The sequence below is a fragment of the Stegastes partitus genome, unplaced genomic scaffold (genome assembly GCF_000690725.1).
Source record: "Stegastes partitus isolate 25-593 unplaced genomic scaffold, Stegastes_partitus-1.0.2 Scaffold93, whole genome shotgun sequence".
Classification (NCBI taxonomy): Eukaryota; Metazoa; Chordata; class Actinopteri; family Pomacentridae; genus Stegastes; species Stegastes partitus.
The window spans coordinates 418,857-443,494 of record NW_007577824.1 but is presented as its reverse complement, the minus strand read 5'-3'; the positions used below and the strand labels follow the sequence as shown (position 1 = coordinate 443,494).

The 24,638-nt window shown below is 42.8% G+C and overlaps 1 protein-coding gene across 1 annotated transcript; it reads left to right on the top strand.

Moving 5' to 3' along the window:
• The first annotated feature begins 17,239 nt into the window (after positions 1 to 17,239).
• On the top strand, positions 17,240 to 23,650 carry LOC103354031 (alcohol dehydrogenase class-3 chain L). Its single transcript, XM_008277261.1, has 9 exons — positions 17,240 to 17,323; positions 17,890 to 17,991; positions 18,391 to 18,532; positions 19,834 to 19,921; positions 20,024 to 20,243; positions 22,226 to 22,486; positions 22,670 to 22,805; positions 23,110 to 23,248; positions 23,547 to 23,650. Exons 1-9 carry the CDS (start codon positions 17,306 to 17,308, stop codon positions 23,569 to 23,571), a joined length of 1,131 nt encoding a protein of 376 aa, XP_008275483.1. The 5' UTR covers positions 17,240 to 17,305; the 3' UTR covers positions 23,572 to 23,650.
• Positions 23,651 to 24,638: the final 988 nt, after the last annotated feature.

The window sequence follows — 24,638 nt, the reverse complement described above, 5'->3', positions numbered from 1 at the left end:
AGGGCCAGAGTGAAGGTCTTCAGCTCCAGGTTAATTAGCTGAGATGACTGGCAGCTGGTGTCCTGGAGCTCTAAACCAGCCACAGCTGGGTCTACACAAGTCCACATGACAAAACGGCACAAACACCATGGGCCGTAACAAGGTGCTATACAAATAAAGTAATTATTATTATTATGACATACTGTACAGCCATATAGCCATTATCCATCGCTGCGCTCACAGTACATGTTCCGATCGTCGTTTTCCTGCATGTGTCCTTCTTTTCAGAGTTGTATTTGTTTACAGAGAAATTAAAGTAACGACAAGCATGGAGCCCAAACACAGTAAAAGCACTTATATTTTATCACAAATAAACGATAATAGCTATGAACGATATCATTGGGATCACTTTCAGAACAATCTCAGAACAGCTTCTCTCTGCCTGTATATTCGTGTCTTTTCTATTTGAATGAATACGGAGCTTATACACAGCACAGATGTTTACAGAATGTTAACGTTGGTCAGTGTGGCTGCACACATCTGTATAGTGATCTCTATAGTTATTAGTGTGGATGGGCCACAACAGTGAAATTGGTTACTGCCTGACTGTCGGAATAACAGAACCACAAAAACATCACAGTATATGTGCTGTCTGATGGGGGAAAAACGTGTCCCAGACACGAAAGATGATTCCAATTGAAATGTATTGGTTTGAAATTCGTGCTGGGGAACACGAAAAAGTGGAGCAAATCGTGTCCCAGGACACGAAACAATACAAAACAATTCAGTTTCGTGACCATTTCACGAAATGCCGTGAGATTGGGTTGTGCCATCAGGCAAACGTTTCCGGGCCACTGAAGGGAGAACCTCCAGACTGATCAACAGCTTCATTCCAGACGCTGACAGAATGCTGAACTGCTGGATATGCACATGATTCTTTAATTGCTTTTAGTTATTGGATCCTGAAGAAATGCTCTCTCGCCTTTTTTGTATTACTGTTGTATGTACAGCAAAATGACAATAAACTTGATTTGATTTGATTTCTTAGCTATGCAATAAACTGTGAATTTGATGTTATTTCACTATGCTGCTACGGCACAAATCGCAGCTAGCGAGCGACGTAATTAATAGCTTGAATAGTGTCCGAAATGTTACTTTGCGCTACATAGGTCAGCATATAGTGGTCCCGATAGTGAGGAGGGAGTGAGTGGATGATTTCAGACACAACTTTGGATAGAAGGTGTAGATGGTCTGGCAGGGTGTGGTGGAAGGAGCTGTGCTGATTAGGCTCAGGTGAGCTCATTGCCACAGCTGTCTCCAATAGCTGTAATCAGGCTGGAGTAAGTGAGAGGGTGACGTTACCCAGTGTTAAAAACTTGATTAAAAATAAAAATATTGATACTATTTTGATTAAAAACACTCATTGTATAATGGGAATAAATATTGATAAATGGATTTCAAAATATGTTTATTAATATGTTGAATAACATTGGTAAAAAAAAAAGTTCTAAAAAGACTTGAAAAGTCATTTATAATATACTTTTGTTTGACACACTGAGCAACCAATCGCTGTGTAGGCTGATATCACATCAACCAATCAGGTAGAGTCTCCCTCTCATAACCTCTGCGTGCACCGTGCGTGCTGCTCAGACTCGCCTGAGACACAGACAGAGAGAGATCAGTTGCTCGTGTGGTGGGAAAGCTAATGTGGTCATAGCAGCTTTTTGATAGACAATACTGGGAGATTGGAAAACAGAACCAATGCTAAACATTATTTTGTTACACGTTGGTGAAACGTCAAACTTTGAAGATGCTTAAGTTCCGAAGGCTGTGAGCCCACCAGAGCGCTGGAAAGCCCCGTGTAGCACACATTGCTTTGCATGGATTCCCATTCACTGTGTATGTGCGCTAGCATAGCATGCTAATCGCCGCTAGCCGCTTTACTTTGAAAATGGCTTTTTTGAGGCTAAAACGATTAGCAATGGGTCTATTTCACTATATACCAAACGTTACCTGAAGGTTCATGTCAAAATACGTTTGTAAAGTAGTAAAATGTGACGTTTTTGTGCAAAATTTGTGGTATTAGCACATGTTCTCCTTTTTCTATGGGGCTAATCTGGTTCAGCACACTATAAACATTTACATTGTGAAAGTCAAGTACCTTCACCTGCACTTAGCCTATGTTTTGATGAAGCTAAAAGCCGGTGTGTATTTCTGATGCACTTTGAAGCTATTTTGTATTATTTTGATGGTACATTCACTACACACTAAAAAGTAGGAACTGGTTATTCCTATTGCGACGACCCCTCCATGCCACTAGGTGTGCTGGTTTGCTTTCCTGTTTTTGTCACCCTAAGGTTTCCACCGAGGCAGGGTCGTCATCAGGGTGATTGACTTCACCTGGGCCCATGCAGTTAAAAACACTCTCCTTCCCCTTGATGCTCACTCTCACTCCACCTGCTCGCCTCTGCAATACATGTGGGCTTTGCGGTGTGGCTGTTTTTGTTTTGTTTTGCTTTGTGCATCATTAATCTTATTTGTAGAATAAACGTATGATTTTTGGCAGTCAACCTCATCTGCTCTCCACTGATTGTTGTGGTCCAAGAGCTGGGCTGTAACACTATATTCCCATGTTTAACCTATTTTATTTTGGGTTGGTAATATTTTGGTGATATATAATGATGCTCACTTTGTTGTACAACATGTGGTTAATTTTGAAAAGAATATAAAAGCATTAGAAACCGTAGTAATGAGCTATCGACACCATAGTTCATTGTTTTAAGCTGATATATTTTTACTTTATCCTCAGGTCAGGTTTCTTTCTTTGATTGGATTTGAAAAACCTGAGAAGAACCAAGGATCTTCTCTTTAGTACTGGATGGCGAGCCCCAGCCCAAAGAGTTGAACAAACTGGTAGCTTGTGGACCAACTGGTTGCAAATACAAAATGCACATTGAACATTTACAGACTAAAATAGACATTGAAAGGACTTTTTTTTTTTTAAAAGAAAAAGACTATACAAAATGAGTTTTTTTTTTTTAGGGGGCATTTTTATTTAATTTCTTTACAAGTGCTTTCTCTCTTTATTTTTTTGTTTTTGGATTGCAAGTAAATGCAACACCTTTATATTCATTATAAAACGACAGACAACCTGAAAATCAAATCATCCTCCATTCATTTTTTTTGGAGGCATAAAGGAGATAAGAAATAAGTCAATATGTACATGTAACAACTCTTTATCCTCAACAATATCCACAAGTACACAGTACCCTGTCCAGCAATTACAGTCCTACAGAAAACTCCTTAGTGCACAGTACAAAATCCTGAAGTACAACTACTCTGCATTGCTGTCTTCTTCTGGGGTAGACACATGCCAAAAAATGATTTCACTTTATGTACCTAATCTTGTATTAAAATCGTATATCTGACAGAAAGTAAACAGTACTAGTAATTTTGTATTAAAACCCACAATCTGATTGAAAGTAAACAATATTTGCAATTACCTGGGGACTATCTGTTACTGGTGTGACAGCAGGGTGGGATTGGCACATCTTGTTGCTGCTGTGTCTGCTGCCGTAGTTGCTTCTGTTGTGGGTGCTGCCCCTGCCAGGCTGCTCTGTGAGGCAGGGGGATGTGTGAGGGCTGCTGTGTGGATGGACTGGACAGCAGACGTCTGGGCGGGAGGCTGGGAAAGTGGTTTCTCTGCACGGGTGTACTCTTTGAGGACCCCCCCTGCACTTAGTCATGAAATTCAACCCATCTGGAGCCTGGGACTTTGGCGATGCAGGCAGAGAACTGCTGCCCAAACGCTGTACGCTCATCCACAGGCGCTGACTCCAAGGCTTCCATCTGCAGTCATGCAAGATATGCAAACAAGACATGTCATATCAGGAATAACATCATGTCATATAAACTTTGTGCGCCCCCCCAAAAAAATTAAAAAATTGTACGTTTAAACACGTACCTTCTTGGCCAGTACTTGTGATGATCGGGGTCTTGACAAGTAGTCTTATAATTCATCCTCGACCTTGCGCAGCCTCTTTGTGCCGCTGTGAGGATGGCAGACCACTGCTGCAGGGTGTCTTGACAGTGGAACCTGTCGCCGAGGCCCAGTCTTCCTCAGTTTTCCCTTCGACCTCTTCCTCTTCCTCACTGTCCTGGCAGGCAGCTGGAAGCAGAACAGAATTTTAATTGGAAATTTTGGCACTACATCTACTCAGTATGTGTACACAAGAGGACAAAAAGAGGCAGAGGCCACTTGTATCCAGCATGAAAAATGCAATACTTACCCATCCTGTGTCCTGCGTGTACGACCTCGGCATGATGTATTGCTTCAAGAAACGAAAGGTTGCCAACTGCCACTTCTTCCTGGCAGTTGGGGCCTTTGCTGCCCGGCCCAACTTCTTCTTGTAGAGCTTCTCAATGGCAGTTGGTTTTTGAACCAGCCCTGAATCTTGTCATTTGAGATCAGCACACATGAGGCACATGTCAACAGCAACAAAATATTCCTACACACATGAACAGGTTAATGTATGTGGATGTCAAAGGTAGCATGAAATTATCCCATACAAGTCAGGAAAAATGGCATGAACAATTAATACTCACATTCGTTGTCAAGTTACCTGGCTATACCCTGCAGGAGCTCCTTCTTGTGTGCTGTGTTGCTACACTGTGGAGAGGCCTTGTTGTAGAAACAGTCATGGGTAGAGAAGAACTCCACCAGCTTCTCTTCTTCCTCAGCCCTGAAGCTGTACGTCTGCTGCTGTTGCCTTCCCCCCGTGGATGTGCTGGCCATGTTAGAATCTTGCCTTCTTTCGGTCTCTTGATCTTCTTCTGCCTCCCTCTCCAGACTGGCCTCCTGTTCTCCCCTTCTTTCTTCTTCCTCCTCCCTTCTTCTCTGCTCTCTGGGCTTCTTTGGCTTGCCTTTTGGAGGCATGCTGAAAGCTGAATTGGACAAAACATATCGAAAATGGTGTAACACTCAACGATCACTGGCGAAACGTGGGCGTGCGTCATGAGCATGTCTTTTCTACTCCTGGCGTGGGGGTGACGCACATGTGATGCACTCCAATGTGAATTGTGAGTGTGCGCCAGACCTACCCCGCAAAGGGAACTTGCTCCCTCATTGTGTGCGACTTGCATCTTAGACCACGAATTTTCTTCCCATGGTAACGTAACCTGTTCAACCCTAAGCTATTTTTCAGGCCTCTTCTTGAAAATGACATACCCATAATAACAAGATTTTATCTCTGCAACCACAGGGTCTATTTGAATCATTCTTGTGTCATAATAAAAGGAGCACTTACAAGATTTCTTTGGATGTCTAAATATCAGTATATATTAGGGCTGGATCCAAATAGCCGACTATTCGTTCGCTGTGATGGAATCGGGATATCAGTTTTGATCTCCGAATACCTTCCAGGTGGACTGGTGGAGGGTCGTCACACAATGAAGATGGCACACAGCACAAATGAAACATTTTCAGGTTCACCTAAAAAAATAAATAAATAAAAATCTGTTTGGAATGATCCAGCTGCAGCTCTAAACTTTACATTCTCTCTGCCAAGGTCGACTCTGATAAAGTGAAGCAGAACAAAACCTGAGAGTTTTTAGTACAGACAGTTCAGGCGAGGTCACATTTTGGCACATTTGACCATCTGGGCCATCTGAATTTTCTCATGTACCAAACTATGTATTTCACTTATACATCACTAATGGTGTTCAATACGTCTATATATTTTCCTACTCAAAAAATAACCACACAAAACAACTGAATGGTGATTCCAAATGGAGCAGTTTTATTTTTAACAAGCTGTAAACATAAAATAAATTTTTAAAAAAGTGCAAACTAAATATTTCTATAAAAATGCAACCTGTACACACATAAAACCAAAATGACTATTTACACTATTGTCCATTTATTTACACACATCCATCACATCCAAGTTACTGTCCATCATGCCACAGCTGGAAGCAGTTCCTTTTTGTGCTGAGGTTGAGAGGAACCTTACACCTCCTGCAAAATGCAGACGTCTTCACCCTGGCCTTCCAGCATCGTGGCACCTCTTACAATACCTCTTTGCCGTCGAGGCATATGGGCATGTAGAATGTAGAGGGAGTGGTTGGGATGGCTGCTGAGCCTTGAGCAAACCTGAAGATCTTGTCTGGGTCGGGTCCTGCCTCAACTTGAACAGCTCCTTGTGTAAGAGGAAACTGTTCACTGTAACGATGTCTGCAAAGTGTTAAAGTCTTGTACGACTTCATGGTCTTGTGGCAGATGCTGTAATATGTCATTCGTGCATCTGACAAATCCACACCACCCATGTTGTGGTTGTAGTCCACAATGCTGTCCTCAACTGGTATGAACTTGTTTTTCCACACCCCAGCCTCCTTCACCTTTCTCTTCACTGTAGGCCTGATGCACTGTGGAGCACATTGTAACCTCTCTCTTGTTCATCCACTTTAAGAAGAGGAGTTCGCCACTCCTGATCCAACGTATGTCCCCCCTCTTGGCCTTTTTGGGCAGGTCGTTGGTTTGGGTTTGTGGGAAGCCAATGTGATTTTTTGTTTTCCAATGGTCCCACAACAAACAATGTTCTTTGCAGACAGATCATTGAAGAGAGCGGGGCTTGTAAAGAAGGTGTAGCCGCCACCAAGGAGAGGAAAAGGCAAAAGGTCCATCACTGCTGAGTAACTCAGATGTAGAGCTGTGGAGGACTAACTTTTGCCTGTGTAGATGAATAAATTCCAGGTATAGCCTGTCGATGAATCAGCCAGCACAAGCAGTTTATAACCCCACTTTGTTGGCTTGTCCTTCTTATCCTGCTTTATGCTGATCCTGGCTTTAGTTCCAACCATCCGTTCATCAATGGACAGATTCCAATATGGCTGGAAATGGGCTTTGCAGGCGTTTACTATCTCTGTATAGAGGGGCTTCAGTTTGAAAAGTCTGTCATACTCAGCAGCATTCCATTTTTTTGTCATTTTCCTCATCCTCTTTTGGGTCGCTGAGGTGAAGTGACCACAAAGTTTGCTCATGTGGTCACCGGAGAAAGAGAAGTTGAATTGTGGCCAAATGGTGGGTGCAAGAAAAAAAACTTTTTTCTAAAAAATTAACAACTTTAAAAATGATGATAAAAGACAATGTCACCTAGTGAGGGACTAGGACCCATTTAAAACAAGATTCAGATCCAGGGGCGAGCAGTGTAATAAATCCAAGGATTAAAATGTCCAACATAATTTATTACAGTTTAAAAAAAAGAATAGAATATTAAGATAAATCAGGTGTCCAGATACATGGAGTCTCAGCCTCGTCACAATCCGCTCTGCTTCCGGATACACTCTCACTTGTGTCCACCGGCTGTGCCCTGTTATCTTGATTGTGCTTTCGCGCATGGCCATTTCTTATTCCAGTAATCTGACCTGTGGTGTACAGTCACAAGGCCAGTGAAAAGAAGAATGGCTAGAAATATGTACAAGTCCTTCATCATGAGTACTTCTCACTTGAACTTCATCCCAGCTTGTTGTTTTTTGGGGGCGTTAGGATTTGTGTTGTCAGTGATTTTTTTGGACAACAGACGCTGAATAGAAAAGCTGGTAGAGGCTGAGAGGAGACCATGCTGTGATGGTGTGAAATGTGGGGCCTGGGATCCTGGCCGGCATGAATCTGGGAGTCTCAGGTTTGCTGTCCTCTTCCTCTCTGTTATGCCACCTGTCCTCCTCAGAAGTTCCTCGAGAGGAGCGTCCTCTCTTCTTAGTGGTGGGGGGAGGTGCTGCTGGTCCTGACTGAGGTGTTAACGGCTGGGGCTGTAGAAGTCCTGGAGCTGTTCTTCAACGACATGTTGGCTGGGGGGCCCTTGAAGGTCCTGGGACACTGGCAAAGGGTGGCTTGTAATCCTCATCACTGTAAACTAGGGTTGGGCGATATGGCAAAAATATATCACGAGTTTTTTGTAATAGAATCACGATTTTGATTTTATCACAATCTTACATGTAGTTTTTAGACTAAGTGCGGCTGACCCACAGATCACTTGTTGCAAAAAACTGGACGTTCTGAACTTTGCATTCAATCTTTTCCCAGCATTCAGAGTAGAGACGTGGAATGGCAGTGTTGGAGAACTATGTTCGGCTGGGCAGCTTGTAGCGCGGGTCAACTACTTTGAGCAGGCATTTGAACCCCTCGTTTTTTATGGTCTTGAACGGAACCATATCTTTTGCAAGATAAAAGGTAACTGCTTCTGTTACCTCTTTCCACCGCTTGCTTGTCTTCTCATAGGGAATGCCTTTATCAAATGACTGTGTTAACATTGTCTGTTTGGGTCCAGCTCCTCACTTGTGCAGATCGTCTACTCGTTCTAATCCTTCACGATCTAATGTCATCATATCAGGCACCCCTACTGTAAAATGTGGAGGGAAAATCAAATATATGCATTTAGTGGTCTAGTTCTGAAATTGTAATACATGTATACAAAAAAGAAATAAGAAACTATAGTTTGATGAAGCAATTTCGGTTTTTGCTGTTCTTTGTAGGGCTGGTCCAAATAGCAATTTCTGTTCTCCGGACATTCGGCCCAATTAATGACAAATGTCCCGAATAGTGGGACAGGCCAGACTGGTCCATAGTCGTGATTGGTCAGATGCCGATAATGCCACCCATTGTATGTGCACGCGCTCATACTCAGATCAGACAACCCTGGGTTGACTTACCGAGTTGACAACCACCATCGTGTGACCAGTTATCCTGAGTGCCGTTGTTAGGGTTAGTCAAGCCTGATCTCTGAAATGTATCCTAGGTATGTTGATCTCGCTTCGTCGTACAGGCCTCTGGTTTACAAAGACTAGCCAAATTATATCAATGTTTGTTTAACAGGTAGTATTGTAATTTCTCTGCTTGGATGAACTTCCACAGCAGTCCTGCCTGTTTCTTCAAAAACTTGTAATAAATATTACAGTGAAACAACAATCATAGAATGATCCATATAACTACATGTAATAGCAGATTTGTCCTCGGATTCTTAATAAATCCAGTGCTCTAAACAAACTAGATACAGTGCAGTTACTTTAATTTAGTCTCTCGTGAAGGCTTCAGTGTATGTGTCTTTTGTTATTTTCTATTTATTTTCAGTGTATTTCAATTTGTTTAGGAAAATTGAAGCGTGGGACACTGCCTTCCAAATGTACACTCAGTTGAACACACGAAGAAACAGTAAACACAGGGTTCATCCTTCGGGTCCTCGGGACTGCCAGACATTCCCTGCTCTAAATATTTAGACCAGGGAATCAAATACATCGGGTCCTCAGAATTAGTTAAACAGTCAGATGCTTAACAGAGCATGGAATGGACGGGAGAATATCTTGTTACACATTACAGGACACATCCAGCTCACAGAGGTTCCTTTTTTAATGTTCCTGCACAGAGATTATTCCAGAACAAAAATTGAAAGGAGTTCAAAAGCTTCACTTTGCATTTCCTTGGTCAGCAGAACACATCCAGAGCTCTGCGACCAGATCCAACTCCTCCCACCTCCGGGTTCAGCTCCTCCAAACAGAGGAGTCTGAAGGAGCAGCATCCTCATGGGACAACCAGGAAATTCAAGGAAAACATCAGATACGAGGAAAGCGTTGAATAACCAACTGCCTCCACCTCTGGCTTCAGCTTCTCCTTGAACAGAAGTAGGGGCAGATACTGTGACCTGATCACTAGGAGGCCGAGGTGGGATGGTGGTGACTCAGATTAAAGCTGTTAGCCCTGAACGCTGCAGAACTGACAATCCATGTGGAAACCGTCGCATTAGGAGGTCAGTCTTTGCGTCCAGCAGGGCTGCTAGCATCTTGCACCAGGATTTTTAGCCAGTGTCTAGATTTAGTTTTTCAGAATTTTCAGGAGCTGTCCTTTGCATCTGGCAGGGTCGGCAGTGTCCAAGCAGCGTCTTGCACCAAGGCTTTTCTTTATGTTGTTACGAAGAGTCTGAGGTAGTTTTTTGTACAAGGGTATATGCTTATCAGTATTAGAATTGGGCTTTGAGACACTAAGAGCTGTGCTTTAGGAGATAGCGGGGTTGTCTGCTAATCGCAGTAGTTACGACTCAGCTCTCTAGGGTCAGCTGGGTACAACAAAAAAACCCAGATGTTATTGGTAGGGTAAAGCCATTTATTAATTGGTGGTAAAATTAACAAAAATAAAATGGTGATAATACAAGAAAACAGAGCTAATGGGTGTTACTAAATGAAAGAACCACATAAAGCCAAGCAAAGGCTAACAGAGTAATAAAACTAGCTAAACAAAACAGAACAACTCCTTAGCCCAATCCTAAACACAATAGCAACACCCACAACAAATAGACAGGTGTCGGTCTGATCAGGGAGGTCAGGAGGTAGGGAGAACAAGGACCTCAGGGCAGATAAGGAGCTCCAGGTCAATCATCCCCTGATTGAGGACAGATGGGCTCTGGAGTATACACCTAAACCTGGCACACACAAAACTCAACACAACCATGTCCCCAAACAAAGGCCACAAGGAATCCACCACATAAACAAGGCACCCAGTCACTAGAGGCAGTAGTAGCAGGGTTGATGGTTTGAACCCCAGATCCTGCAGTTCACACTGCAAACTGTCTTTGGGCAAAACAGAATTCCAAACTGCTCCTGATCAGGATCTATCTTAAGCTGCTGTTGCTCACCAGTGTGTAAATGTGTGTGTATAGTTGGGCTAAAAAATGGAACCGTTTACAGAGTAGGAAGGAAAGTTTTGGAGCTGCAGAGCAGTTGAAAACACCTTTGGTGACAGTGATGAGTAATGAATACTTAATTGTTAACCTGACACCAACACTGAGTTGTGAGCCTTCAGCTTACATTTGGTGACACAAGAGGAGTAATGCGACACTGTGGGGGACACGCTGATTCCACCCTTCATCCTTAGCAGGTGAAACATGGACTATGCAAGGCTTGGTATTAATGAATTCCCCATGTTAGACATTACAAAAGTCATCCCAGCATTATTACTGTACCTATGCCGTGAAAACAACAACCTTTTAAATATGGGAGTTAGATAGATGGGGATCCTTCTCCTGATCCAGCCTGATCAACCTCTATTAGTCCTTGTGGGCGTCAGTATGACGACAAATGACAAAGACAAAACAAATTTGACAATAATGTCCGACCTGCTCTACAACCTGAGCCGCTGTCAGTCATACAGAGTGGTAAATACAAGATTGGAAGGAAAGTGACCTACAACAGCCTTTTAGGTGCGACATGTGTCCATCTGTCCACTCACTATCACATCACTCACACTGGTTTTCTTGGACTTCTTCCTGTTTTACTGAGCTGAAGATGTCTAAGATGTGGCACAGGTAGGGAAAGGGGCTGTAGTGTGCAGGCCCACCTGAGACTGAATACAACATGGACGACTCAATGTGCCCTCTGTACATCCGGGTTTTCCATGACGATGTCAGACTGGAGAGACAGTGGAGGACAGAACAAGACAGAGCATGTAAGGTTTGTCCAAAAAGTAAGACCTTAATTAAGAATTTAAAAGCAAATACTGGATGATATTTGATGACATTAGAAAATCTAATCATGACTTGTTTTTTGATGCGATTAAAGAGCATGTTGGGGTCCACAATGGATATCAAACAACCACAGCTGTACCTTTTGGACCCAAACTGTGTTCTAGACCCCATCAGAGTTGTTGAAACCACCAATTGTAGCAGCTGTAGTTTGTAAATTTCAGTCCTTTAATAAACACATTTCACATGACGTAATAGTGATGTAAAGATAATGCCATACTGACCACAAGATCAACTTCATCTATTAGATAAATCCACATATACTTGTGTAGATATTTGTGTTTATAGCCACTACTTTGTAGTTATTTGCTTTCTATTTATGTGCCTTTTACTTGGTTTTGTGATGAATTTAATAAAAACAAAAAGTGGATTGTATCTAAACTGATCCAGTGTTTTGTGAGATCCTTTCCTCCCAGTCACATTTAGTTAGCATTAAGTTCCTTAAAGGTAAATCAACTACAATATCTGTGCTGCTTCCAAGTCTTTTTCTCTACCAGGGATCTGAGTTACCTGGATAACGGTAACTACATGTTCTATTCACTAGTTTTACATTTATTCCAGCAACTCTGCAAGTGCTTTGTGAGCATTTCCTCTGATAAGCTGCTGATCTGCACTCTCTGTTGCCTCTGTCTGCACCTGCGGGGTGCATTTTCTGTGGCTTATTCTTAAATTAGTTACCCTTGACCTTTTTACCTCATTACAACAGCTAAATGATGACACCCAGCTATTTTTTTCATCCATCATTTTTACTTAATATGCATCATTTGCAGACTATTAGACATCTATGAGTAGCACACACATTTAGTTCTCTAGTCACACTTCAGTTTGCATCTGTGCTGCCAAAGCCTCGTCCACCTCTACAGTTTGAACCATGAAAGTCCAGCTAATTTGCACATCCCATTCAATAACCTGTGTCATGACTTCTCCCTTGGGTTTGTGTCATTCATTCATCTGCTTCCACTTGTTTTTTTGTTGATTTTTTTTCACCTCATGTTGCTGCCTCTTAACCTGCAGTTACCTATTTGTTCCTGCACCTGCACCACCTGACCTCCCCGCCCACCTGCACACCTGCTGCTCGTCCCCTCATTGCCTCTCTAATATATATGTGCCGACCCTTTTCCACTTTTGTACTGTCGCAGTCATGGTGTTTCCACTCTTTTTTTTTTCCTGTCTCAGCTTCTGCTGCTCCAAGCCTGCCTCAGCTGTGCAGACAGTCGGTTTTAACTTTTACCTGCCTGAGTCTCCCACAGACGTTACAATCTTGCGTTAATGACGTCAATCTTTGAAGCCGCCGCCGTGTTCCTCTCATTAAGATGGATTTAAGAAAGAATGAATTTGAATGACTTGCCTTGTTTGTTTGATCTCTTGTTTTCATTTCAATTATCATGAGACAATGGGGAAACTTCACAAACTGAGCGCGAACTTTATTTAAAACTGCACTGCATGATTTTTCCAAACATTTCAAAAGAACTTGCAAATCAGATGGGATCTTACCCAGTGAATGATCCCCATCTAACTCTAACCATGCACACAGTGCAGCTTGGAAAAACAGGGATCTTATTCTGTCCTTTTGACATGACACAGTCAGGCAGTTATCATTTAAAATTACAAATAAAATAAACAGAAGGAGGTTAAAAAATATATATGGTACATTTAAATAGAAATAAGACAGCACTGTGACAGGCTAAATAAAGTTAACAGTTCTATTTTGTAGTCTCCATTTTCTTTTAAATGTTATTTTTTTGGTCTTTATTCCAGATGTTAGTAAAGAGAGACAGGAAAGGTAGAGAGAAGAGGGGGGAAGGACATGCAGCCAATCAGTCATGGGTCGGACTCGATCCATGGGCGCTATGTCAGGTACTTTCAGCCCCTAATGGGTCACCTGCTCGACCTGTTGCTCTGCCGGGGCGACCTAGTCTCTAATGTCTTTAATTTTACTAAAAAATTAATTCAGTTGAATTGGTAAAACACAGGGCTGCAAGGTGGCGCAGTTAGTAGCACTGTTGCCTCGCAGCAAGAAGGTCGCCGGTTCGCATCCCGGTGGGGGCACCGGAATCTTTCTGCGTGGAGTTTGCATGTTCTCCTTGTGCAGCGTGGGTTCTCTCCGGGTTCTCCGGCTTCCTCCCACACAGTCCAAAAACATGTTGAGGTTAATTGGTGATTCTAAATTGTCCGTAGGTGTGAATGTGAGTGTGCTTGTTTGTCTGTCTCTAAGTGTAGCCCTGTGATAGACTGGCGACCTGTCCAGGGTGTCCCCTGCCTTCGCCCTGAGTCAGTTGGAATAAGCTCCAGCCCCCCGTGACCCTAGTGAGGATTAAGTGGTGTATAGATAATGGGTGGTTGGATGGCAAAAAGCAAACAGCAAAGTCATTTACTTAATCTCTTGTTGTGAAATGTCCATATATTGGGTTTTGCAGTCAAAGAACGAAACAGTTTTCATGAAATTTTGACTTAAATTAAATGTTTTAGACACATTTACTCATTCAAGGCCTTTTTAAACTTCTATTGTTTTCCACATTTCCGCATACTAAAGACATCTATATTATGATTCCTGAAAGCAGCTACATTTTGCCTTGATGGCAGCCTTGGCCACTGTTAGTAATATCTTAACCAGCTTCATAAGATCCTGACCTGGAATGGTTTTCAAATACCTGGAGAGTCTTGTCTAAAGTTAACTAGTGGAATTTCCTGCCTTGTTTACGTATTTCAGAGCATCAGTTGTGTTGTGCTGAGGTACTGTTGGTACACAGCGACTACTGTAGCAATCCATAATGTGACAAGAACCACAGCGCCGAGTAAAGAGAAACAAGAGTCAGTCATTACTTGAAGACATGAAGGTCAGTCAGTAATTAAAATTTCATGAACATTGATAGATCTTTCAAGTGCAGTCTCAAAAACAATCCATCGCTGTGCTGAAACCGATTCTCATGAGGACCAAACCGGGAAAGAAAGACCAAGAGTTCCCTCTGCTGCAGCACAGAATCAGTTCATTAGAGTTACCAGCCTTAGAAATCACCAATTAATGTCAACTCAGATTAGCGTCCACGTTGATGTTTCCCAGAGTTCAAGTAGCAGACACATTTCAACATCAGACTGTGTGAACCAGGCCTTCATGGTGGAACTGCTGCAAAGAAGAAAGAAAGAAGAGAACCTCTTGAACCTAGAAACAGAAGGAATAGATATTAGACCAGTGGAAATATGGATTTTGGTGTAGAGAATTCAAATTAAAGATTTTAAATGGTAAGCTGTGCCCAAACTTTTGACAGGTATTGTACAGTCATTTGAAAAAACCAGCATAACCTGTGGACACTGTTGACTTTTTAAACACGTTTAAACAAGCAAACGTGCGAAACAATGCCCATTTCTAAAGGCAGTAGACCCAAACAAGCCTCACCTTTAGTTCCAACAAAATGTGTGTCAGAGGTTCCATATTAGGTGCCTGTGATTAGAACCTGCTTTGGAAGTGACGGGTGGTATTTTATTTTATTTGATCCTCTGACAAACAAGGCCTGCTGTTCTTTTTCTTACTGAAGTGCGTGGTGTCATCATAGCAACATCTGAAGAGCCATATACAAAATGTTGTGGATGCTTGTTGCTCTGGTGACAGATCTGAAATATCTACAAATTATCTGAAAGAAGTCATTCCACTGTAAAGTAAATCCTCTTTGTAGATTTCAAACTACTGCCAATTTGTTGATTAAGGCATGCCTGGAAAAGTCTTTGTTATCCAAAATAAAAAATAAAAATTAGAGCAAAACTACAGTGGCCGATGAATATAAAGACAAAGGGCAGGTTGTTTGAAATTATGTGATCTGGACAGATGAATCAAAGAGAGGTCTGACATGCAGCTTTTCAAAAAGATCTTAAAACTGACTGTGAAGAAGGAAATGTTCTGGTCAGGCGTGTATCGCTTTCTCAGGCACTGGACAGCTTGTAGTCATCAATTCAACTATGAATTCTGCATCACATTAAGGAGAGCCTGAAAATAATGTGAAGCCATCTGTCTGAAAGTTGATGTTGAAACAAACACGGACCTTTTAACGGGGTAATGATCCTAAACATACCGCAAATCTACCAAGAAGTTGCTCACAAAGGAAAGAAACACAGAGGGTTGTACAATGTTCTAGTCAAAGCCCAGATTTACTCCCATATGAAATGTGGGGGGTTAGAAATTAACAGCACACACAAGGAAATCAACATCTGGCAGCTGAAGAAAGTTTGCATGGAAGAGTGATTAAAAATGATGCAGAACGCCTACAAGATGTAATTTCCTCTAAATGGGATATACAAGCCTCAGAAACCAAGGATCTCCTTAGTTCTTCATGTCAGTTCAGTAAAGAAGATCTGTCTCCTTATATTTATAATATAATCTACTGTAATTATATATTATACTGAGTCTCCATTTCTTGTGGTGATTACCGGCTGTCGCTGTTCAATTCTCTTTGTCACTTCCATTTTCACATGCTGTCAAAATTATTTCATTCTACATTTCAGACTCACTGCTCCTGTGTAATGATGTATCTGCCGCCGTTCTCTCAGCGAATCAGCTTCTAGACCCCGTTCTTTAAATTCATTTTAATTCTGGCTTTTGATAGCCTCAAACCAATCTTAAGCTTGCATTTCTTTAATTCGGCCTCTGTGTCTAGATGGTCTTTGTCTGACCCCCTTTTCCACCTGAACAACTACCAACTTATCACAGCAGAGGGATTTGTGTGTCCCTCTGATCCTTGGACCTGTATTGTTGGGGGCAATAGCCTCACAAGGCAAACTGGTCCTAGGAGAAAGACCAGACTACGGGCAATTTAAAGAATCTTTGTGAACTTATTTACAAGGAGCACCAATCTCATCTCAGATGTTTGTTGGCAAACATCTGGTGGCTGAGCCTTGATCCATGGGACGCGGTTGGGTGCAGCCTTAAGAGTTTACACAAGGCCGCCATCCAGTGGCCTACCACCTGCAGGGATCGGTCTCAGGGTTGGGTGCAATGTGGACCAGGAGACAGGCAGGGCTGAGAACCTGGGCCTGCTGACCCCTGGTGGTCGTAGGGACATGAAACATGCTTACTGGATATCATTGGGCTCACCTTCACACGTAGCAAAGGTTCTGGAACCAAACTCCTGGAGAGTGGCTGGATGTCCTGTGCACCTTCCATTGGAGGTTTTTCCAGGCACATCCAACTGGGAGCAGACCCTGGGCTAGACCAAGAACCTGCTGGATTGAATACATTTCTCATCTGGCCTGGGAACGCCTTAGGATTCCCCAGGGGGAGCTGGAGAGCATTGCTGGGGTCTGCAATTGCCTGCCTCACCTGCTGCCACCACAACCCAACCCTGGGGGAAAGAAAGAAAATAGATGGATGGATGAATGACCTGTTTCGCATCCTAATTTTATCTGTTTCATGGAAAGGCTTTTTTTTTTGTTTTCTTTGGGGGATCCTGTCTTTCTCTTCTACCTTTATCTGGTCTGGACTCCAGTCTACGATGTTGCTTCTATCTGGAGTCTAACCACCAAAATACATTGATCTAGCATGCTCCTGTTTCTGCAGTAGTTTTTTTCTTTATTAAATGTATATTTTTGTTCTACAAATGACTGAAAAAGCTCATTTTCCTTATGTTGCTGTTTACGTATATCTCTCTTATCTGTAAGGAAGCCAGTGGGCGTTCTGGCTCAGCCCACAGAGGCTGGGCCCCTTTGTTACTGGTTGCTGATAAGACCGGCACGCTAACTTAACCTCACGAGTCAGAGTGCGGATGTGAAACAGCATGGCAACTGCAGGAAAGGTAGGAACACTGGCTTCACGTCACATGTAATTATAATAGGAAAGTTAACTTTTGTGAATGTGTGATGGATTTGCGCTCAACACAACAGCACTGCTCGATTGCCAGGACATTTCGTCCTGCTCAGTTAAGTGTTTGTGCAGCAGACGGGAATGTCTACAGTAAACAAGGAAGGACACGGGGAGGGGGTTTGAATCCTTTCTTCACTGGAGCATTTACCAGTCCCTCTGCTGCACTCCGTTTCACAATCTATAATAGACAATAGAGAAGGTAATGCGAGTTGTCTGTGTCTCTTGGTGGACTCTCAGCTTAAGTGCTTTTTCAGGCTTCCTGTTGTCGCAAAATGTCTACACAAGGGAGCAGAAAAAGGTCAAAGTTCCACTATATGGAACTTACTTGACAAACAGACCAAGAAACACTTGCTGTTCCAGTTTTTCTATCATCAGGCACTAAACACGCAAGATGTAATTTGCTGCTTCCATTGTAGCGCCGATAGAGTTAAATGTCCAGAGAGTTGTCGGTGTTGAGCGACGCCAGACCAGCTGAAGCTCTTGGAATGTGTGTCGTAGGTGATCCGCTGCAAAGCTGCAGTAGCATGGGAGGCTGGGAAACCTCTGGTGATGGAGGAGGTGGAGGTGGCGTGTCCAAAAGCTGGGGAGGTTCGGCTCAAGGTAACAGATCAGAGCTGCCAGGTTTGATTTCACATTTGCACAGGGATGGGATAAAAACTGTTGGAGCAAAGAGACGGTACTTTATTTGCAATAGGTTAAAGCAACTCTGTGACTCATTCTTATGTCAATATAATAACCACTGTACCTCTATATAGGCACTTTTACCTATAATCAGTCACTCTTGTCACAGACTTATCTATAATGTTTTTTTCCCCTCATTTAGTGTATATACAGTCTGATACTACATTGTACTTTGCACCGTATATGCTGTAAAAAAAAAACAAGAAAAAGTCCCTTATATTATTGCTGTATAGCTGATAGACTCTGAGGTGTGCTTCAACCTTTGCATCAGTCTGAGCACGGATCAGATCAGAACCCTTTTTTTTTTTTTCTCTCCAGATTGCGGCCACAGGGATTTGTCACACTGACTCCTACACGCTGAGCGGCTCCGACCCTGAGGGAGTTTTCCCTGTGGTGCTGGGCCACGAGGGAGCCGGCATCGTGGAGAGTGTCGGAGAGGGAGTCACCAAGTTTCAACCAGGTTCACTTATCTCACTGCGAGCACTTTATTAGGAACACCGTAATATCATCTGGTAGCGCCTCAGCTCTTATGGATTCAATAAGATGTGTCATGGATGAACGCTGACAGGTTGCTTGGTAAATGCATCCATTACAACAAGGAGAAAGGTAGAATTTGTCCAGCATTTTTTCTTAAAGAAAAGCACAAGAATGAGGGTTTATTTATAGCATGATGGGGAACACACAACTTTTCCTTCATTGGCTTATTCGAATGGTTCAACAGGTGAAACTATGGGGAAACTGTACATTTCATATGATGACAAAGAGCTTCTTCAGATGAGAATGCCTCACAAGGGCCTGAGTTCTCTATTTTTAACCACACTTATGTAACACGCACTTCATGTTACTGAAAGCAGCCGTCAGGTTTAGTCCGAGAAGACGTTTTGTTTCTCTGATAGATGAGTAACATGTTAATAAATGACAACATATGAGCGTATAACTGAGGTGGTTTTCACAGATGTTGGGAACTTTCCCTTTGAGATCTCATTTCTTGTTAACACCACTGCAACGTAGAATTTCTGCTGATTCGTCAGCACATTCATGCTGCCAATCTCCGCTTCTACCGTATCTCAGAGGGCCTACTGGATTTAGATCTGGTGACTGGGAGGGTTGTTGAAGCCCACAGAAATCCCTATCTTGTTCTTGAAACCAGTTTGACATTTGTTTTGTGAACTTGTGCATTTTCCTGCTGGACGTAGCCTTTAGAAGACGATAAACCATAGCCATGAAAGGATGCACATGGCCAGCAGCAATACTCAGATAGGGCGTGGTGTTTGAACCATGAGTAGTAAGAAAGCGCTCCTCTCACTGTTATACCAGCAGCAGTTTGGACTGTTGACATAAGGCAGGTTGAATCCATGAATTAATGCCGTTGACGCCACATTCACAAGTATTATTCTCTGTTCACACTCACACCTACAGCCAGTTTAGAATCACCAATTAATCAAACACACAAAGAAAGGACCCAGCTGAAAAGCAGGTTCAACGCCTTGCTGTGATGTGACAGAGCTAACCACTGTCACACTGTGCCACCTGTAACCAGCAAATGTGCTACAGTCAGTCACTGAGGGCACTTTGCCCCCTTCTAATGTTTGATTTGAACATTAAGTGAAGCTCCTGACTTGTATCTGGAGGATTTTATGTTCTGCGTGTCTGCAACATAACTAGTAGTCTGTAGGTGTTCCTGATAGCACTTGGTGACTGTAGTTCAAAGATTTCTGCAATGAAAGAGCTAAAAATGTACCATTGTGCTTGTATTTTCAGGAGACACTGTGATACCCTTGTACGTCCCACAGTGTGGAGAATGCAAGTTCTGTAGGAACCCCAAAACCAACTTATGTCAAAAGATCAGGTAAATGTTGTGGGTTGAAGCTTCTCTATGCATCTGTGTAGACTAACACACAAGTCTACTTGCAGACCCTGTGAACAATTTGTTCTGGGTTTTGTTCTCCAGGATCACTCAGGGCAGAGGCCTGATGCCAGATGGAACCAGTCGGTTCTCCTGCAAAGGGAAGAGCCTCTTCCATTTCATGGGATGCAGCACATTCTCTGAGTACACGGTGGTAGCTGAGATCTCTCTGGCCAAAGTGCACCCAGGGGCTGCTCTAGACAAGGTGTGTCTGTTGGGCTGTGGTATCACCACTGGCTACGGAGCTGCTCTGAACACTGCTAAGGTCAGTTATTCTCTTACATTCTTTGATTGTATGTTGAGAAAAACTTGAACATAGCATAGTATACTCATTGCATTATGGGAACAGCAGCCACTACGTCTCCTCCTTTTAGCTGAAGTCATATTCTTACCAAATAAACTGTTGGTACAAGTCCAAGATGTGTTTTCCTTTTAAGAACACATTTCTTTCATCCTGAACCCATGTTCTTTTTTTTTTTTTTTTTACAACTCATACAACCGCGGTATGCTTTTATCAACACTTATTAACTGATTGTACCTTTGAACAACACATGAACTTGGTGCACTTTTACCAACAATTCTGAACTGATAATACAGACCCCTGTCAGTCTCTACTACGTATGATCTTGGAATATTGGCTGGTCTCACGACTGCTCCTGTAGTTCCTTCTGTGGTGATCCAGACCTTCTGAAGTGAGTTCTGGGAGGTCTTGAGCGGTGTCTCTGATTGTGGTGTGTTGCCTGCCTCCTCCTTCCCTCCTCATCGTTCCTACAAAAAGCCCACAGATCTGGCCCATCCAGCTCTGCTGTAGGTTGGGGTAGCGAGGTGCGCAGGTTTCTACCCACTAGCAGCTGAGCCGGTGAGAACCCATGCTCCAACGGAGTGGTTCTGTATGCCATCAGTGCTCTGCTGTGATCAGTGTATTTTTTAAGTCCTTGATGGTCCGAACCACACGTTCTGCTTCTCCGTTTGCTTGACGGTAACGTGGGCTGATTATCATGTGTGTGAACTTGTTCTGAGAGGTAGTGCACCCTTTTTCTGCCATTTCTGCTTTTAAAAAGCTTTATACATCATATCTGCGTGGCCATAGTCGTCTCTTTTTTGGTTTTTCCAGACTACCATCTCTTTCTGGTTTGCATAATCTCTCTGGTGACGTCTGCCCCACAGTCAAGCTTTAATCAACATCTTCACAATTTCACTGGACTTTTCCTATCCATGGTTCAGAAATCTCTGTTTCTATTTCTTCCAGGAAAAAATATTCCTTAATTTCTGTGTCATCTTGAATTTCTGTAACTTTGCGTAGTTCTACTGCTTCACCTGAGCGACAGGCTACAGCAATGCCCCTTTTTTTCGACACTTCTTACAGTCTACACCTCCAGCAGGGCAGTCTTTTCATAAGTGCATTTTCTTTCGACCGCACCAGATGTACTCTTTCTGAACTTGACTATTTGGCTTTTGTTGTCATTTCTGTTTCTTCCAGTTTTTCGTGGTGCTGATGGCGTCCATATTTGCCCTGTTGTCCCCCATTGCACTGCTGTGCAACATTGTTTGCTGTTTCTTCAACAGCTTCACATTGTCTGACTTTTTGTTTGGCTTTTGCGAGTGTTAAGTCCATTTGCAGCTGTTCAGACAATTTTTTTTGTCCCTTATCCCAACCACAACTCCCACAAGTCCCTCATGAGCTCCTCTTTCAGTATTCCAAAGCCACAATGTTCTGCAAGTTTGTGCACAGCTGTGATGCGTGCCTCTACAGCCTCTCCATCCTGCTGACGCCTGTTATTTAACTGTAGTCTCTCAAAGCTTACATTGTGTTTTCCTGTGTAGTGCTGTTCAAACGCTGCGCTGACAGCTTCATAGATCTTTTTGTCTGCATCAGTCAGTGGTAGAACTGCTAATACATCATCTGCTGCATACAAGAGTGAATTCATGCGGTATGCCTCTTCTTTTTTATTGAGGTCTGTTGAAATATGAAATCTTTTTAAATCTTTGTATCCATCGCGACTTAAGTATCTCAACCACTATTGCAATGACTGTCATGGATTTCATCATTCTTGGATGAAATGTATGAATTCTACTGAATTTGTTGATGCCTTGAAATGAAATATGAAATATCTCAAAATGTGTCAAACAGACAGAAAATTTTAGAGCGTTTTTGATCCCTACAATACAAATCCTGACTGATCTGTGTAATGTATTACAAGTTGCAAAGATGTTCTGACCTGTGTTGGCTTCACCACGATCTTGCAGGTGGAGGCAGGGTCCACCTGTGCAGTGTTCGGCCTCGGGGCCCTGGGCCTTGCAGCAATCATGGGCTGTAAAGCAGCCGGCGCAGCCAGAATTATTGGAATCGATCTTAACCCAGACAAGTTTAAAACTGCTCGAGAGTTTGGGGCCACAGATGTCCTGAATCCGAAAGACCACAGCAAGCCAATCCAGGAAGTCCTTGTAGAAATGACAGATGGGGGCGTGGACTACTCCTTTGAATGTGTGGGCAATGTGGCAATCATGGTGAGTTCATAATTCTGGTTTAGCAAACCAGTTTGATTGATACTTGTGTTTTAGAAAGAAGAGAATCTTTCGTTGTGCAAAATCCAGACATGTAACAAAGCTGAGCAATAATCAAAGCTGTAGCCAGGTGCAGTTAGGATCAGGCTGAGGTGACAGTGTCTTCATATTGTCTCCCGGTGGCAGAGGGCAGCCCTAGAGGCCTGTCATAAAGGATGGGGAACTAGCGTCATTATCGGGGTGGCAGCAGCCGGACAAGAAATCTCCACCCGACCCTTCCAGCTGGTGACTGGACGCACCTGGAAAGGCACTGCATTTGGAGGTAATTCCAGCTGACTGTTAGGAGATACCACATCCAATGTAGTCTCAGAGGTGATTCAACAGAAACACATTCACATGCATTGTAACAAGGAACTGTAGGAACAACCAGAAAAAGACACAAGTGACAAAAAAAAGGCACAAATTGACTACAAAGAGATGCTTTCGTGCAAACATACTATCAGGTTCATATTCAAATATGCACATTGGTACTTTGGTAGCATATATATCATGTTTTTTGAGAATTGAAAGAAACAATTAAATTCATTACTTTTCTCTACTAAATAATGAAACTTCTCTTTTCCCAGGATACAAGAGTGTGGAAAGTGTTCCCAAGCTGGTGGAGGAATACATGAACAAGAAGCTGAAAGTGGATGAATTTGTGACTCACACTCTGCCCTTTGAGAAGATCACCGAGGGTTTTGATCTGATGCATGCTGGGAAATGGTAAGCCTTGATATCAGATACATTCTGAAGTTGTTTGTTATGTTAAAGTGTGTAATGCTCTCGAGTCCCTCCGGGTTTTATCTGTTTAAAAAAAAAAAAAAAAAAGCATGCGTCACTGCTGCCCTCTGTTGAGGACAAAGCTGGGATGAGATGAATGGTGAAGACGGGACTTACGCAACAATTTGCACCGAGAGAGGCCTTCACTCAGATACAAGCGCTGATTGTGTCACTAATGTGTTGTAAGCCTTAAGAAGAAAAAAAAAATCCTCTAATATCTACCTTCTCATCCCATTTTCAGCATTCGCGTCGTCCTTCAGGTCTAGACGTGGAGGAGCGCAGAAAAACAAGCGATCGCTCTTCCTTTTTGCTCGGATCAGTTTAATAAATAATCTTTCAATTCTCTGTTCGTGTCTGTTTCTATTTGAACAATGCACTGTTAGACGGCTCTTTGATCGGCGCTTCCTACCCTCAAGGAACACATACGTATACACAGAGAGAGAACACAGCGAGAAGGGAAAACAGAGGAACCAAAACCAGATTATTCAGAGATATTCTTTGATCTAGTCTGAATGAATAATAAGGGAGTACAACCGCAACTGCTGAGCGACTCTTATTCGGAAACAACACGGACACGGAGGCCTGATAAAGTCGTATAAAAGTGAGCTGAAGACACTGCAGATCAAGTCCAGACTGTTCAAATACTTCCACCGTATCATTTACTTTTTGATCCCTGTAGGATTTGACCACTCCTGGTTTTTGTCTTCCCGCTCGTTCATAAGGATTCGACAACGTAAGCACTGTTCCCAGACTCAAATTGTACCCTACTTTTGAGATTTTCGACGACACCCTGTACTCAACTCTGCCACTCCTAGTTAGGGAAAAAAATGTTTCCCAGCAGCACAGTTCACAGTCTGCAGTGGAAGCCCTGGAGAATAAAGTCATTTTCCCTCCTCTGTACTTCTGTGGCGATGAAAACTGGTCTGATGCCTGCGTGGCAAACGGATGAAGGAACAAGGACAATGAGGACACAATCGCTGAAAAGAATTGCCGGCTTTTTTTTTTTTTAGCTTGATGGAGTTAATTAAGCTAAAATTATTTCCGTACTTCAATGGGCCCTGTTTCGTCACAGACATTTCGACTCGTCATAAGGGGAAAGCGTTGGTGTAGTTAACATGAGCAGCACGCCTACTGTAACGTTACACAGGTTTTTTACATAGTAGGGATGCATGACCACGTCGGTATCGGCCGATATTAGTGTTTTTTTTCCATATATCGGTATCGGTCTGATAAACAAATTTGGCCGATGTGAAAAACCGATGATTGTCGAACCCACTGGTACCCAACCACCAGGCCACGGACTGGTACCGGGCCACACAGAAAGAATAAAAAT

What these genes read in the sequence shown, in the direction of transcription:
- LOC103354031 (XM_008277261.1), top strand. An exon ending in TGGGCAATGTGGCAATCATG is followed by an intron (nt 22,487 to 22,669) that starts GTGAGTTCATAA and finishes TCCCGGTGGCAG; the next exon opens with AGGGCAGCCCTAGAGGCCTG. An exon ending in GAAAGGCACTGCATTTGGAG is followed by an intron (nt 22,806 to 23,109) that starts GTAATTCCAGCT and finishes CTCTTTTCCCAG; the next exon opens with GATACAAGAGTGTGGAAAGT.